This window comes from Salmo salar, chromosome ssa02 (genome assembly GCF_905237065.1).
Source record: "Salmo salar chromosome ssa02, Ssal_v3.1, whole genome shotgun sequence".
Classification (NCBI taxonomy): Eukaryota; Metazoa; Chordata; class Actinopteri; order Salmoniformes; family Salmonidae; genus Salmo; species Salmo salar.
In genome coordinates, this window is record NC_059443.1 from 71,266,797 (window position 1) to 71,283,048 (window position 16,252).

Sequence of the window (16,252 nt, forward strand, 5' to 3'; positions counted from 1 at the left end):
GTAATACTAAAATCGCTGCTGGTAGTTGTAGTTCTATTGAAAAAAGACAAGTCATTGGTCGAACCGCCGAATATTAAAAGTATTCGTTTCACCCTGATTGGATAACTACTTACACAAGGGCTTGCATAAAGCAACAACATTGAAATTGTATAAGGCAATTTACACAACGCATTAGAATACAGTAACCTTTTCACTGGAGTCCTGCTGAAAACTGATATAAGGTAAGATTTATGTGCAGAGTTTGAATGTAATTATCTCTTCTTCTCCCAAACGAATAAACAGCAGCACACCCTCACACAGTAGGTCCATGTTCTGAAATAAGTGTTCATCTCAATATTACAGTTGTGATTACAGTATGCATAACTAACGACATAATAATAGTATAGAATAAAAAATGTTGCAGGTGCATGCAAAACTCATGACGTAATCTTATGCAAGAGATATTCACTGCACGTATGGTTTTTCTCTATGATTGTTCATTGCATATTTATGGTAAGTCTTCACTTTTGTACACTGGTACGCACCATTTTCTAGAGTTAATTGTCATATTAGGCTCTTTTGGAATTTAGCAGTTTGAGGCTATTGCTGTTGAGTCTATGATGTAATGATATAAATTATGCACTGTAGACTCGTTTTCTTTATTGTTCAGTGTGCTGCCTGCTATACCTGCTCTCACCAACCGATATTCTGCAGTAGCCTATACTATGCTATGCATGCCCTATGATTCTAATGTTGATATCAAAATATAGTGTTTAAAACCATGTATTAACATGTAACTTTTTGAATATTTAACTAAAAGCCCGTTTGGTGTCTGTTGCAGAGTTGGGGAATTTGGATCAATTCCATTTCTATTCAGATTGTTGTGATGATGCTGCGTTGGTGGGCGGGTCTTCCCCTGCTCCTCCCTCTCCTGGTGCTGTGTGGGCGTGGTTTGGCCCAGAGTTCCGAGCCCATGTTTCGGTCGGTGACTGAGACCGTCCTACCGCCTGACAACCAGCACAACCCCACCCAGCTGAACTATGGGATGGCTGTTACTGATGTGGACGGAGACGGAGACCTGGAGGTGGTGGTGGCGGGGTGAGAGGGGAGGGGGGGTTTAGATAAAGAAAGAGAGAGCCAGAGAGTTGGAAGAGGGCATTCAAATGCCATCATTGAGTACAGTTTACTGGACCATAGGACTTTACAGGCTATGCATAAATTACCCAATATTCTCAACCTACACCCATTCTTGGGGACAACAGCCCTAACCTGGTCCTGAAGTTGGGGCTCTGGTCAAAGTGGTGCACTATCCAGGGAATAGGGCTCTGGTCAAAGTAGTGCACTATCCAGGGATAGGGTGCCATTTAGGACTACACCTACTAATGTTCTCCACTACACCTACTAATGTTCTCCACTACACCTACTAATGTTCTCCACTTCCATTCTCAGGTACAACGGTCCTAACCTGGTCCTGAAGTATGACCGTGGTCAGCAGAGGCTGGTGAACATAGCGGTGGATGACCGCAGCTCTCCATTCTACGCCCTGAGAGACCCCCTGGGGAACGCCATCGGGGTGACTGCCTGCGACGTAGACGGGGACGGGCGGGAGGAGATCTACTTCCTCAATACAAACAACGCTTACTCTGGTAAATAACAATAATAACAGCACGTAAACACAAACACAATCAACACTAACAACAACAACAGTTACTCTGGTAGTCAGTAGTAATCTTCTTTTTGAAGGTCGGGCCACATACTCTGACAAGCTCTTTAAGTTCCGTAACGGACACTTCGAGGACCTGCTGGGTGATGACATCAACGTGCGCCGAGGAGTAGCCAATCGGATGGCAGGACGCTCCGTGGCGTGTGTGGACAGAAAAGTATGTAAACAGTCTATCCATCAATCCATCCTCTCACTATTTTCTCTGTCCGTCTGTGTGTCTGTCTGTCGTCTATATGTCTACGCCCCCACCCCCCTCTCTCTCTAACCCTCCTCTTTCTCTCTCCTGTAGGGTACAGGGCATTATGCTGTGTATGTAGCTAACTATGCCAGTGGAAATGTTGGTCCCCATGCCCTGATAGAGATGGACGAGGCAGCCAGTGACCTGGCCAAGGGCATCATCGCCCTGTCTGACGTAGCAGCACAGGCCGGGGTCAACAAGTACACAGGTACTGGACAAGAGTGAATGGAAGAAATGTGTGCGTGCGCTTACCCATCTCAAACTAATACCTTCTATATTATGTATCTGTTTGTCTCCTCCCACCAGGTGGGCGTGGTGTAGTGGTTGGACCAATCCTGAGCCAGAGCAGCTCTGACGTGTTCTGTGACAACGAGAACGGACCTAACTTCCTGTTCCGGAACAATGGAGACGGAACCTTCACTGACATGGCTCAACAGGCAGGTGTGTCTAGGGTGGGTGTGTCTAGGGTGGGTGTGTCTAGGGTGGGTGTGTCTAGGGTGGGTGTGTCTAGGGTGGGTGTGTCTAGGGTGGGTGTGTCTAGGGCGGGTGTGTCTAGGGCGGGTGTGTCTAGGGTGGGTGTGTGGGAGGAAGGAGAGATAATTGGACCATAGCCATGATCTCTGCATAGTAGTTGTTATAACAGTGATTTGGCTCCCCCTGTAGGTGTGGAGGACCGCTACCAGCACGGCCGAGGTGTGGCGCTGGCAGACTTTAATGCTGACGGGAAGACTGACATTGTCTACGGAAACTGGAATGGCCAGCACAGACTGTACCTACAGGACAACAACCAGAGATTCAGGGTGAGAGAGGGGATGGAGGGAGAGAGAGAGGGAGGTTGGAGAGGAGTGGGGGTTGAAGCAGGATGGGAGAGGGAGGTTAGTGTAACAGATCAAAGGGAAGTGAATGGAATGGGAGGGCGACTGGGGAGGGATGGAAACAAAGACATTAAACCTCTCTGTTCGCTCCCTCCTCAGGACATAGCCAGTGGGTCGTTCTCCTCTCCCTCTCCCGTGCGGACGGTCATTGCTGCTGACTTTGACAATGACCAGGAGCTGGACATCTTCTTCAACAACATCGCCTACAGAGGACACGCCCCCAACAGGCTCTTTAGGTACCTCTGACACCAACTTTGACTTGAACTGTGTGTGTGAGAGAGATAGAAAGAGTTTCTGATGTGTGTTGTCTGCCTACTCCTCCAGGGTGGCCAGGAGGGCTGGTGCTGACCCCCAGATAGAGGAGCTAAACGTGGGGGAGGCAGCAGAGCCACAGGGCCGGGGTACAGGTAACCACACCATGCAGACTCATTCTTTTGGTCCCTATACAACAGGGGAGTCAAACTCAATTCCCGGAGGACCGTGTATCAGCTGGTTTTGTTTCCGTGTCTAATTAAGACCTTGACAACCAGGTCAGAGGAGATCCTAACTCGTCAATGACCTTCCTTTATCAAGAAAACTAGGAGCGAAAGTCTGCAGACACTCGGCACTCAAGAAATGGAGTTTGACTCCCCTTTTATACAAGATTAATAAAGTCTTAATAAACTAATGTATTCTGTTTTTGCTAAGTATTAGTTAACATAAATTACAACATACTTGGTTCAGTTGGTTCACCTGGTTTACTAGGGCTAAAGAGGCCCTGTTTTTGATTGGCCGTTTGATGTGTTCACTCTGATTGACAGGTGCCACGGTAACAGACTTTGACGGGGACGGTCAGTTGGACCTGCTGGTGGCTCATGGGGAGAGTGCCTCTCAGCCCATCTCTGTTTTCAAGGTCACTCAGGTCAGTCACTACCATAGAGGTAGATAGAGGGCATATCTTTGTATCTTTGCCATGTTTTTTTATTTAATCTTTATTTAACTAGGACAAGTCAGTTAAGAACAAATTCTTATTTACAATGACGGCCTACCAAAAGGCAGAAGACCTCCTGCGGGGACAGGGGGCAAATAATATATAAATATAGGACAAAACACACATCACGGCAAGAGAGACAACACTACATAAAGAGAGACCTAAGACAACAACATAGCAAGGCAGCAACCCATGACAACACAGCATGGCAGCAACTCAACATGACAACAACATGGTAGCAGCACAAAACATGGTACCAACATTATTGGACACAGGCAAGAAGGTAGAGACAGCAATACATCACGCAAAGGAGCAACAACTGTCAGTAAGAGTGTCCATGATTGAGTCTTTGAAGTAAGAGATTGAGATAAAACTGTCCAGTTTGAGAGAGAGTTGCAGCTCATTCCAGTTGCTAGCTGCAGCGAACTGAAAAGACGAGCGACCCAGGGATGTGTGTGCTTTGGGGACCTTTAACAGAATGCGACTGACAGAACGGATGTTGTATGGGGAGGATGAGGGCTGCAGTAGATATCTCAGGGGGGTGGGGGGGGGGCCTAAGAGGGTTTTATAAATAATCATCAACCAGTGGATCTTGCGACGGGTATACAGAGATGACGAGTATAGAGTGTAGTGATGTGTCCTATAAGGAGCGTTGGAGGCAAATCTGATGGCCGAATGGTAAAGAACATCTAGCCGCTCGAGAGCGGCATGGGTAGGATGGTCATCTGAATCAGGGTTAGTTTGGCAGCTGGGGTGAAAGAGGAGCGACTACGATAGAGGAAACCAAGTCTAGATTTAACTTTAGCCTGTAGCTTTGATATGAGCTTTGATATGTGCTGAAAGAAGGACAGTGTACTGTCTAGCCACACTGTATAGCCATAATGGCTCCTGTGACAGCAGTGATGGCTTTCTCCATTTTAAAGTAGTCCATTTTCTTATTTTGGGTTAAAAAAAAAACAACAACGTCTAAGCTAATATTGGTGATTGAACAGCAGTGCTGGAGTACTGATCCTGCTACAACGGGTTCTATCCATCCAGACCCCTTTTTCTCTCTATGGTCACGACCTCATTACTGTCCCCTGGTGGAGAGTTACTGTAAGCGCATGAGATTTCATTTAGATATTTTGATGCAAGACGATGATTACAAATCAATGTGTTATCCCCTTGTTTATTATCATATGTATATGTAAGTAAGGAAGGAGGAGAGGATGAACTCAAGTGTTTGAACAGGGCCCATGATATCACCCGACATATTCCTGACCCATCAGCTTTACCCTCTGACCTTTGACCCTGACAGGGCTCGTCCAATCACTGGCTGCGTGTAATCCCTCGCACGCGGTTCGGCTCCTTCGCCCGCGGGGCCCGGGTCACGGCCTACACCAATCAGAGCGGGGCTCTCATGCGCATTATCGACGGCGGCTCGGGGTACCTCTGTGAGATGGAGCCTGTCGCCCATTTTGGACTGGGTAACTTCCTGTTTACTTCCCATTTACGGCCTAATCCCAAATGGACCCTATGCACTTGTAGAGATCTGAGAGGATTTAATAGGTGCAGTCAATATGATAATTGCTCCAATTTCCTCTCTGGCTTGGAGGTGAAAATTTTGCCATACTGCTTCTACCAATCAGATCTCCACAAGTGCATAGGGCACAGTGGAGGCTGCTGAGGGGAGGATGGCTCATAATAATGTCTGGATCGGAGCAAATGGAATGGCATCAAACACCTTGAAATAATTTGTTTGATGTATTTGATACCATTCCGCTCCAGTCATTACCACACGCCCATTCTCCCCAATTTAAGGTGCCACCAACCTCCTGTGCAGCAGACATCTTGTAGACATATTAGCTAGTAGTTCTGGATAGCTTGTGTATTTATCTTCCTTTCTTCACATTGGCTCACAGGCAAGGACGAGGTCACCGTGGTGGAGGTCTATTGGCCGGATGGCCGTTCCGTGGCCCGCCCACTGCAGCCTGGTGACATGAACTCTGTGATGGAGATTGGCTACCCTAAAGAGGGGGAGGAGTCCGTGCTGACCCCTGATACCCAGGTACGCACCGCGGACTTACACCATGACATATGAACTATGACCCTGGGTAAAAGTTTCAGCCAATCCATCACCAGCTACTACATTCTTACCCTATGACAACAGTAGTTTTTCTGTTTAATTACATTGTGTGGCGATTTCTAACCGTTACATGATGACCTCACCGCTCGCGTTACGTGCGCTCACATTCCAAAATAAATGGACACGTACATGTTATTCAATCATTGCATCCACAGTGCTCGCGCGCTTCAATGAGTGTCTGCGTAAAAAGGCGCTAAAATAGAACTTGATTCTATTTGCTGCAAGTCCCGCCTCTCCCATCTCCCCTCATTGGTTTTTAGTAGCATATACCCACGTGGGTGATTGAAAGATGAACTGAGTTCCACACTCCAGTCCAGTTGGTGGTGGTAATGCATCTTAAAGTTGGTTGCAAACCGCCATATAAAGTCCAAAGAAGAAGAAGCCTGAAGGAGGAGAGAGTTTCTAGTAATAACTCGGTTTAGCCTTTTATCTGTGGATTCATTGTCAGAGTAGAGGACCTTGTGTATTTCAGGTAAAATAACAACCCAATGTTTATATCCCAGGACAAATTAGCTAGCAACAGCAAGCTAGCTAAATTACCATAAATGTTTAATGCTTTTCAACCGGTCTCCAAATTAATATAGTTGGTTCAGAGTTCGTTTTGATATTTCAACTTGCGTGTTCTGATCGCGTGTGGGTGGACAAAATCAACATGCGGACGCCCGGTGTAGTCAGCATGTTGGACTTTCTTCCAAGAGCATCAGATGAAATACAAGTGTAGTTGATGATTCAGTCATTCTGTTAGCATTCAAAATGGTGGAGCTGGAAATGTCTTTGAACTGACGTTCTGGTCTTTTTCAGTGTGGGGAAGGATTCTTTGTCAAGAATGGCCGCTGTGCAGGTATGTAGATCTGTCTTGTCTGGCAGAGAATAGATGGAATATATCAACATTTACAATATAGTAAAACATACAGATTAATTAAGTTCTGCTCATTCTCTCTCCTCTCTGGCCCTCTCTTTTTCCCTCCTCTCTCTCTCTGCAGGTATATGAGGGCAGTGAATGAGATACCGTGAAGCAACATAAATATGCCTTGTCATCAAGATGATGTATACTGTCGAAGACCAATGAAACTCCATATTGTTTTAGTCATTTGAACCAGTAGATTATCTCTGTTTTGCTTTGATCTTTCATAAGTGTCATCTTCTCTGTGAGTGTTACCTTTTTATTGTTCTACTTTTCTTTGTTTTTCTTGACAAGTCAAACTGTTCCCCTTTGCTATTTTATTTGTTTTAGAATAATTAACCATTCCTAATAAATCAATAAAACAACATTGATGGAATCCAACAATCTTTTCAAAGCACAAGATCTTATCCGTAATCAATTATTCCCATACCTTTTCCATCCCTCCATGCTCAGTTGGACCAAATAAGACGTTTGACAATCATTATCTGTGATGTTCTGGAGAATCAGAAAATGAATGGGAATGGAACGTTCAGGCATGTTGTCTATAACAGTTTGAAAACTGTGTGATACTGAATGTAATCTCGGAAACCCAGAACTAAAATCTCACATAATTGCATCAGATGCTTGATTAGGTTCTGGGGAGAGATACGATACTAGAGAAGTCAATTCAAGGTCTATTCCACTGAAATGACATGGAACTCAAAGCCAGTGTTGCCCAGTGCGTATTTTCCTTGACAGTGAAAAAGAATGACATTCATGTTAAAATGGAGCGATGGAAGAGCAGTAGTTATTTATTAAAGTTCTTCTGATCATGAGTATCAAACAACAAGCATTATGAAGGTTCTAGTTCTCTACTTTTGCATAAACATGTCCCAGATTAAAATAAAAAGGCAGACACTTCACATCAGGAAATAATTACATTTTGGCAGTTTATGGTTCTTTGGAGGAGGGTTTGTGTAGCAAAAAAGGAAGGAGTGTTTGTGCGCGTGCAGGAAGAATTGTTCATTACTTTATTTTACAGGGTCCTGGTGCAAGCTTTTGTTCCAGACCAGCACTAAAAGACCAGGATTGAAGAACACTATGTTAAAGGATGCTACATAGTCTATACAGGTAGCTGTGTATTTGCATAATCATGATCTAGGAGAGCTGGTGGTTCAGCACTGAAGACAAGAGGTTAGCTGGGTTGTGGAGTGTTTGATGCCAAGCTGCATTATGACACTGACCAGTGGATGGTACCAGAGCCATTTATAGAGGCTAAAATATGTCTCTGGATGGAACTAGCTACATTCATCTGTTTGCTACTAGGCCTATTCACAAGACACCAAACGGCAGAAAACAAACTGAAACAGTAGAGGGACTACCTGAAACTTGTCCAATAAGAACTGTTTTCCCTGGTTAAAACGTTTTACTACGATGTGCACTAATGAATACAGGCAGGCAGGTAGGTGTGTAGTAGTCCATCACGGTTCCATGTCAACTGACACCCTATTCCCTATCTTGTACACTACTATCCTCCATACAGTGCACTACTTTTAACCAGCGCCCCAAACTAGTGCACTATAGGAGGACTTGTGTCCCAAATGGCTCCCTATTCCCAATATAGTGTCTTTTTTTTCTTTTTTTTTTACCAGGGACAAAAAAAGTTGCCATTTGGGACGTAATCAAAATGCTATTTTATATCATCAGTATTCCCAACGTTGATAGATTCGGCTTGATCTGCTCCGGTCCATGTGGTTCAGTTGCGATCGAGTGTTCGGTCGGTTAGCTCAAGTTTGTTACGGTCAGGGCCATTGTGGTTGCGGTAGGTGAGGCATACCCAGTCCACCAAGCACTGCTGTTGGGGTGGTTCTCTAAGGGACCAGGGTTGTAGAGCTCCAGGGATCAGGGGGGTAGAGGTGCCGTGGAGCCAGTCACCGAACACCGCGGTTGGGTGTAGTGTTCCAGGGACCGGGGGGGGGGTGAGGAGGTGACATGTACCCGGTCACCGAGCACTGCTGCCGGACGTAGAGCTGGAGCCTGAGCAGGAGCCACTGGAGCCTCGGTCCTCATAGATAGAGATCTCTATCTGGACAGGATGTGGTTAAAGGAAGGAACACACTCCAATAGGGTGGGTCTATAGCAAGGGGCTGGGTCTATAGCCAGGGTCTGGGTCTATAGCCAGGGTCTGGGTCTATAGCCAGGGGCTGGGTCTATCCAATACACACACACTGTACAAGATCCTTATTCTTGGGAGCCCACGTGTACTGTTGACTCTTCATCTCTCTCACTCCATCTCTTTCTCCCTCTCTTTAAATCTCCATACATGTGTACTGTTCACTCTCTCTCTGTCTATATTGTTTTTCTTCATCTCTGTCTTCGTGTTTTTCTTTATCTGTCTCTCCCACACACACACACAGAGCAGCAGTAGTAGCTGTAAGGATACGACCCTCATGCCCCTCTCGATGGGGTCAGTGATGAGTAGACCTCGGGGGGCGTAGATCTTCTCATTCTGCTCCTGGATGTACCTGCCTATCTTCTTCAACACCTGGGGGGGGATTGAGAAAGAGGGGGGAGGAAAGGGGGAGAGGGAGAGAGAACAGAAAGAGGCAGGGAGAGAAAGAAATAACAAAAGAGGGGGACAGTATGACAGAAAGTAAGGAACATACACTATCATTCAAAAGTTTGGGGTCACTTAGAAATGTCCTTGTTTTTGAAAGAAAAGCTTCTTTTTTTTTTTGTCCATTAAAATAACATAAAATTGATCAGAAATACAGTGTAGACATTGTTAATGTTGTAAATGACTATTGTAGCTGGAAACGGCTGATTTTTAATGGAATATCTACATAGGCGTACAGAGGCCCATTATCAGCAACCATCACTCCTGTGTTCCAATGGCATGTTGTGTTAGCTAATCCAAGTTTATCATTTTAAAAGGCTAATTGATCATTAGAAAACCCTTTTGTAATTATGTTAGCACAGCTGAAAACGGTTCTGATTAAAGAAGCAATAAAACTGGCCTTCTTTAGACAAGTTGAGTATCTGGAGCATCAGCATTTGTGGGTTCAATTACAGGCTCAAAATGGGCAGAAACAAAGAACTTTCTTCTGAAACTTGTCAGTCTATTCTTGTTCTGAGAAATGACGGCTATTCCATGCAAGAAATTGCCAAGAAACTGAAGATCTCGTACAGCGCTGTGTGCTACTCCCTTCACAGAACAGTGCAAACTGTCTCTAACCAGAATAGAAAGAGGAGTGGGAGGCCCCGGTGCACAGCTGAGCAAGAGGTCAGTACAGTCGTGGCCAAAAGTTTTGAGAATGGCACAAATATTAATTTTCACAAAGTCTGCTGCCTCAGTTTGTATGATGGCAATTTGCATATACTCCAGAATATTATGAAGAGTGATCAGATGAATTGCAATTAATTGCAAAGTCATTCTTTGCCATGCAAATGAACTGAATGCCCCCCCAAAAAACATTTCCACTGCATTTCAGCCCTGCCACAAAAGGACCAGCTGACATCATGTCAGCGATTCTCTCGTTAACACAGGTGTGAGTGTTGACGAGGACAAGGCTGGAGACCACTCTGTCATGCTGATTGAGTTCGATTAACAGACTGGAAGCTTCAAAAGGAGGGTGGTTCTTGGAATCATTGATTTTCCTCTGTCAACCATGGGTACCTGCCAGGAAACACGTGCCATCATCATTGCTTTGCACAAAAAGGGCTTCACAGGCAAGGATATTGCTGCCAGTAAGATTGCACCTAAATCAACCATTTATCGGATCATCAAGAACTTCAAGGAGAGCGGTTCAATTGTTGTGAAGAAGGCTTCAGGGCGCCCAAGAAAGTCCAGCAAGCACCAGGACCATCTCCTAAAGTTGATTCAGCTGCGGGATCGGGGCACCACCAGTACAGAGCTTGCTCAGGAATGGCAGCAGGCAGGTGTGAGTGCATCTGCACGCACAGTGAGGCAAAGACTTTTGGAGGATGGCCTGGTGTCAAGAAGGGCAGCAAAGAAGCCACTTCTCTCCAGGAAAAACATCAGGGACAGACTGATATTCTGCAAAAGGTATAGGGATTGGACTGCTGAGGACTGGGGTAAAGTCATTTTCTCTGATGAATCCCCTTTCCGATTGTTTGGGGCATCCGGAAAAAAGCTTGTCCGGAGAAGACAAGGTGAGCGCTACTGTGTCATGCCAACAGTAAAGCATCCTGAGACCATTCATGTGTGGGGTTGCTTCTCAGCCAAGGGAGTGGGCTCACTCACAATTTTGCCTAAGAACACAGCCATGAATAAAGAATGGTACCAACACATCCTCCGAGAGCAACTTCTCCCAACCATCCAGGAACAGTTTGGTGACGAACAATGCCTTTTCCAGCATGATGGAACACCTTGCCATAAGGCAAAAGTGATAACTAAGTGGCTCAGGGAACAAAACATCGATATTTTGGGTCCAGGGCCAGGAAACTCCCCAGACCTTAGTCCCATTGAGAACTTGTGGTCAATCCTCAAGAGATGGGTGGACAAACAAAAACCCACAAATTCTGACAAACTCCAAGCATTGATTATGCAAGAATGGGCTGCCATCAGTCAGGATGTGGCCCAGAAGTTAATTAACAGCATGCCAGGGCGGATTGCAGAGGTCTTGAAAAAGAAGGGTCAACACTGCAAATATTGACTCTTTACATCAACTTCATGTAATTGTCAATAAAAGCCTTTGACACTTATGAAATGCTTGTAATTATACTTCAGTATTCCATAGTAACATCTGACAAAAATATCTAAAGACACTGAGGCAGCAGACTTTGTGAAAATGTATATTTGTGTCATTCTCAAAACTTTTGGCCACGACTGTACATTAGAGTGTCTAGTTTGAGAAACAGACACCTCACAAGTCCTCTACTGGCAGCTTCATTAAATATTACCCGCAAAACACCAGTCTCAACGTCAACAGTGAAGAGGCGACTCCGGGATGCTGGCCTTCTAGGCAGAGTTCCTCTGTCTAGTGTCTGTGTTCTTTTGCCCATCTTAATCTTTTCTTTTTATTGGCCAATCTGAGATATGGCTTTTTCTTTGCAACTCTGCCTAGAAGGCCAGACCCCTGGAGTCGCCCCTTCACTGTTGACGTTGAGACTGGTGTTTTGGGCCTCAGGTTCTACTATGTGATTCTACTGTGTTCGTAATGTGTTTCTATTGTGTGGTTCTACTGTGGTGTTCTACTGTAGTGTTCTAGTGTGGTTTTCTACTGTGTGGTTCTAGTGTGGTGGTTCTACTGTAGTGTTCTAGTGTGGTTTTCTACTATGTGGTTCTAGTGTGGTGGTTCTACTGTGTTTATATTGTGGTCTTACTGAAGTTCTACTGTGGTTCTACTGTGTTCGTAATGTGTTTCTATTGTGTGGTTCTACTGTGGTGTTCTACTGTAGTGTTCTAGTGTGGTTTTCTACTATGTGGTTCTAGTGTGGTGGTTCTACTGTGTTTTATTGTTCTTACTGATTCTACTGTGGTTCTTCTGTGTTCGTAATGTGTTTCTATTGTGTGGTTCTACTGTGGTGTTCTACTGTAGTGTTCTAGTGTGGTTTTCTACTGTGTGGTTCTAGTGTGGTGTTCTACTATGTGGTTCTAGTGTGTGGTTCTACTGTGTGGTTCTACTGTGTTTATATTGTGGTCTTACTGAAGTTCTACTGTGGTTCTATTGTGGTGGTTTAGCCCGGTCTCACCTTCTCATAGCGTGTCTCCATACAGAGGAAGATGAGGTAGGCTGTAGCGCAGGCCAGACATCCCTCCAGGTAGGACTGGCCTCCCATCTTCTCTGCCTCCGCATAGTAAATATTCAACCTCTTCACTGTGTCCTCAAACAACGGCCGCTCAATCTGACAGAGACACACTCAGTTAGCTGTCTTTTCAGCCATTAGTGTGTGTGTGTGTGTGTGTGTGTGTGTGTGTGTGTGTGTGTGTGTGTGTGTGTGTGTGTGTGTGTGTGTGTGTGTGTGTGTGTGTGTGTGTGTGTGTGTGTGTGTGTGTGTGTGTGTGTGTGTGTGTGTGTGTGTGTGTGTTAGACTAGCCACCCTGCTCTCCAGCTCAGAAGGGAACTTGGTCTGGAAGCGGCAGGTGGTCCCTTCACTGTAGTCTCTCTGCAGGAACACCTTGTTGGCCAGAGATGCACTGTGCCTCAACTCTTGGAGGTTATGGAACTACAGGACACAAACACACATGCGAGCGAGTGTGCGCACACACACCCACCCACCCATATTTGGGGAGAGAGAGAGGAGAGAGAAAAAGGGGTGTGAGGAAGAGAGGGGGGGCGAGAGAGAGATTGTGGATAGAATTCTAATATGGATGAACTTTCTGGTTCTGAGGAAGCAGTGTGTATGACTCACCATGAGAATAAAACTAAACTGCTCATTCGCTCTCTCTCTCTCACACACACATCCTCTCTGTTCAAGAGATAATGTATACAAACAGTGGCTGATGTAGTCTTTAGAGGTATACGATGATAGAGGAGAGGTGTTCAATCAAAGTCTGTCTGGCGGTCCGTTGGATCACGGCCCAGACACAGACACACTATCTCTCCTCTCTCTCTAACTGGTCTTCTCTCTCTGTAGCTCTCTCCTTTCTTCTCTCCCTTCCCCCTCTCTCTTCTCTCTCTGTAGCTCTCTCCTTTCTTCTCTCCCTTCCCCCTCTCTCTTCTCTCTCTGTAGCTCTCTCCTTTCTTCTCTCCCTTCCCCCTCTCTCTTCTCTCTCTGTAGCTCTCTCCTTTCTTCTCTCCCTTCCCCCTCTCTCTTCTCTCTCTGTAGCTCTCTCCTTTCTTCTCTCCCTTCCCCCTCTCTCTTCTCTCTCTGTAGCTCTCTCCTTCTCTCCCTTCCCCTCTTCTCTCTCTCTCCTTTCTTCTCTCCATTCTCCTCTTCTCTCTCTCTCTCTCTCTCTCCTTTCTTCTCTCCCTTCCCCTCTCTCTTCTCTCTCTCTCCTTTCTTCTCTCCCCCTCCTCTCACTCCTCTCTCTGTAGCTTTTTGTCTACCTCTCTCTCTCTCTCTCCGGACCATGCACACTGTTACAGCAGCCGGATCATGGAATTGAGCCAAGAGAAGAAGGCCCAACATCACAGAACAGCTCACAACAAATCAATCTCTGTAAGAACAGGGTTAGAAGGCTCAATAGGCCAACGATGGCACCAAATGGTCGTTTCCCCCCCATAAAGAAGCTCGATGTCCATAGTTGTGGACTTAGGCGTGGCTGAGGTGTGTAGGCCAGTCTAGTTTCTTGCTTTGGGAAACTAGTTTAGGCTGTTATGGTTCGTCAAGCTTGTTTCCCCAATGTGTCGCTGAATGAAAGGCAATAAAAAAGGCAGTTGGACCGAATAACGGAAATGAAAAGATCCGTCTAAATACGGAGATTTTCTCTCCTTGACCTCAATGGGTTGCTGTCCACGGTGCTGATATCTCTTTAATAGGTTTCAGCACTAGCACGGGCCAGCCTGCCTATACCGGATTAACGGCGGAACACTAGAGACAAAAAAATAAGAGCTCTGCTTTCAGCAAAACAGCTTAACGGCGCGAGGATTGCTTGTTTATCCCGGTTCTCGTGCACAAGTTGTAGCATAGCCTGCCCTGGAAATGCTGTTTGTGCTACAAAGAGAATTCCTCTAACTAACCTCTATTCAGGCACGTAGCCTTCCTACACCTTTAATATGGAAATATAATGATATAGGGATTATATGATATTCACATACCATGTCGGTCAGGGTTGACCGAAGAAGTGTTAAAATGACAAGGCTTCAATTTCTAATCAAAGCAGACGATTTATTTGCCCAAATGAACCTGCCTGCCTGACCAGTTTGAGCAAATGTTATATTCGAAATTAACTTTTTATACGTAAATAAACAACTGTTGTGTTGATTTCTATCGTTGCCACGTAACAGAGATTGAAATGATTGTATGCTACACAATCCTTTCTACCATAGGGCTAACCTTGCTGTTACTGACAAAGCCATTCAAACGGTTCAGAATATAGGTTACAACCCTCTCCACAAGGCTACCTGCTCATATGAAAGACAGTATAACCATATGCCCATAGAGGTAAAGGGAAAGACATAGGCTAAAGAAGAGGATAGATTATTCTATTCATTCTCACCTCTGTCGCCATGTTTCCATCTGACGGCGTAAGGCTACTAGGACGAGTCCCGGAGCTCAAAGCGCTTTACTGGGACACGGGGACGGGTTGGAGGGCGGGAGGAAGAGACTGGGGGAGGAGAGGAGGATGAGAGGAGGGGTAGGGTGGGGCAGACAGCGGCGGGGGTTGGGAGGACCTCACACGAGGGGGTAGGGCGCGGGGCGTGGTCTATATATCATTGCGTAGCACTAGTGTACAGTCGTGGCCAAAGGTTTTGAGAATGACACAAATATTAATTTCCACAAAGTTTGCTGCTTCAGTGTCTTTAGATATTTTTGTCAGATGTTACTATGGAATACTGAAGTATAATTACAAGCATTTCATAAGTGTCAAAGGCTTTTATTGACAATTACATGAAGTTGATGCAAAGAGTCAATATTTGCAGTGTTAACCCTTCTTTTTCAAGACCTCTGCAATCCGCCCTGACATGCTGTCAATTAACTTCTGTGCCACATCCTGACTCATGGCAGCCCATTCTTGTATAATCAATGCTTGGAGTTTGTCAGAATTTGTGGGTTTTTGTTTGTCCACCCACCTCTTGAGGATTGACCACAAGTTCTCAATGGGATTAAGGTCTGGGGAGTTTCCTGGCCATGGACCCAAAATATTGATGTTTTGTTCCCCGAGCCACTTAGTTATCACCTTTGCCTTATGGCAAGGTGCTCCATCATGCTGGAAAATGCATTGTTCGTCACCAAACTGTTCCTGGATGGTTGGGAGAAGTTGCTCTCGGAGGACGTGTTGGTACCATTCTTTATTCATGGATGTGTTCTTAGGCAAAATTGTGAGTGAGCCCACTCCCTTGGCTGAGAAGCAACCACACACATGAATAGTCTCAGGATGCTTTACTGTTGGCATGACACAGGACTGATGGTAGCGCTCACCTTGTCTTCTCCGGACAAGCTTTTTTCCGGATGCCCCAAACAATCGGAAAGGGGATTCATCAGAGAAAATGACTTTACCCCAGTCCTCAGCAGTCTAATCCCTGTACCTTTTGCAGAATATCAGTCTGTCCCTGATGTTTTTCCTGGAGAGAAGTGGCTTCTTTGCTGCCCTTCTTGACACCAGGCCATCCTCCAAAAGTCTTTGCCTCACTGTGTGTGCAGATGCACTCACACCTGCCTGCTGCCATTCCTGAGCAAGCTCTGTACTGGTGGTGCCCCGATCCCACAGCTGAATCAACTTTAGGAGATGGTCCTAGCGCTTGCTGGACTTTCTTGGGCGCCCTGAAGCCTTCTTCACAACAATTGAACCGCTCTCCTTGAAGTTCTTGATGATCCAATAAATGGTTGATT

The 16,252-nt window shown here is 45.6% G+C and overlaps 2 protein-coding genes across 2 annotated transcripts; one reads left to right on the forward strand and one right to left on the reverse strand.

Annotated features, from left to right (window-relative positions):
• Positions 1-39: 39 nt before the first annotated feature.
• Positions 40-7,181, forward strand: LOC106592054 (cartilage acidic protein 1). The gene is made up of 14 exons (XM_014183359.2): positions 40-221; positions 821-1,077; positions 1,429-1,625; positions 1,723-1,859; positions 1,992-2,148; positions 2,247-2,381; positions 2,604-2,740; positions 2,915-3,051; positions 3,140-3,222; positions 3,616-3,716; positions 5,083-5,251; positions 5,687-5,832; positions 6,712-6,751; positions 6,894-7,181. The coding sequence occupies exons 2-14, from the start codon at positions 866-868 to the stop codon at positions 6,899-6,901; spliced, it is 1,659 nt and encodes a 552-aa protein (XP_014038834.2). The 5' UTR covers positions 40-221; positions 821-865; the 3' UTR covers positions 6,902-7,181.
• Positions 7,182-7,587: 406 nt separating this feature from the next.
• Positions 7,588-15,054, reverse strand: LOC106591929 (golgin subfamily A member 7B). The gene is made up of 5 exons (XM_014183198.2): positions 14,919-15,054; positions 12,857-12,982; positions 12,509-12,661; positions 9,237-9,338; positions 7,588-8,879 (listed from the first exon to the last, which is right to left on the reverse strand). Exons 1-5 carry the CDS (start codon positions 14,928-14,930, stop codon positions 8,796-8,798), a joined length of 477 nt encoding a protein of 158 aa, XP_014038673.1. The 5' UTR covers positions 14,931-15,054; the 3' UTR covers positions 7,588-8,795.
• Positions 15,055-16,252: the final 1,198 nt, after the last annotated feature.

Bases quoted from the DNA above. Each gene is read 5' to 3' on its own strand.
- LOC106591929 (XM_014183198.2), bottom strand. The intron at 9,339-12,508 runs GTGAGACCGGGC...ATCCCCCCCCAG, and splicing joins TGGAGACACGCTATGAGAAG to GTGTTGAAGAAGATAGGCAG. The intron at 8,880-9,236 runs GTATCCTTACAG...CATCCTGTCCAG, and splicing joins TCGAGAGGGGCATGAGGGTC to ATAGAGATCTCTATCTATGA.
- LOC106592054 (XM_014183359.2), top strand. From the start codon at position 866: ATGATGCTGCGTTGGTGGGCGGGTCTTCCCCTGCTCCTCCCTCTCCTG. The intron at 1,078-1,428 runs GTGAGAGGGGAG...TTCCATTCTCAG, and splicing joins CTGGAGGTGGTGGTGGCGGG to GTACAACGGTCCTAACCTGG. The intron at 2,149-2,246 runs GTACTGGACAAG...TCCTCCCACCAG, and splicing joins CGGGGTCAACAAGTACACAG to GTGGGCGTGGTGTAGTGGTT.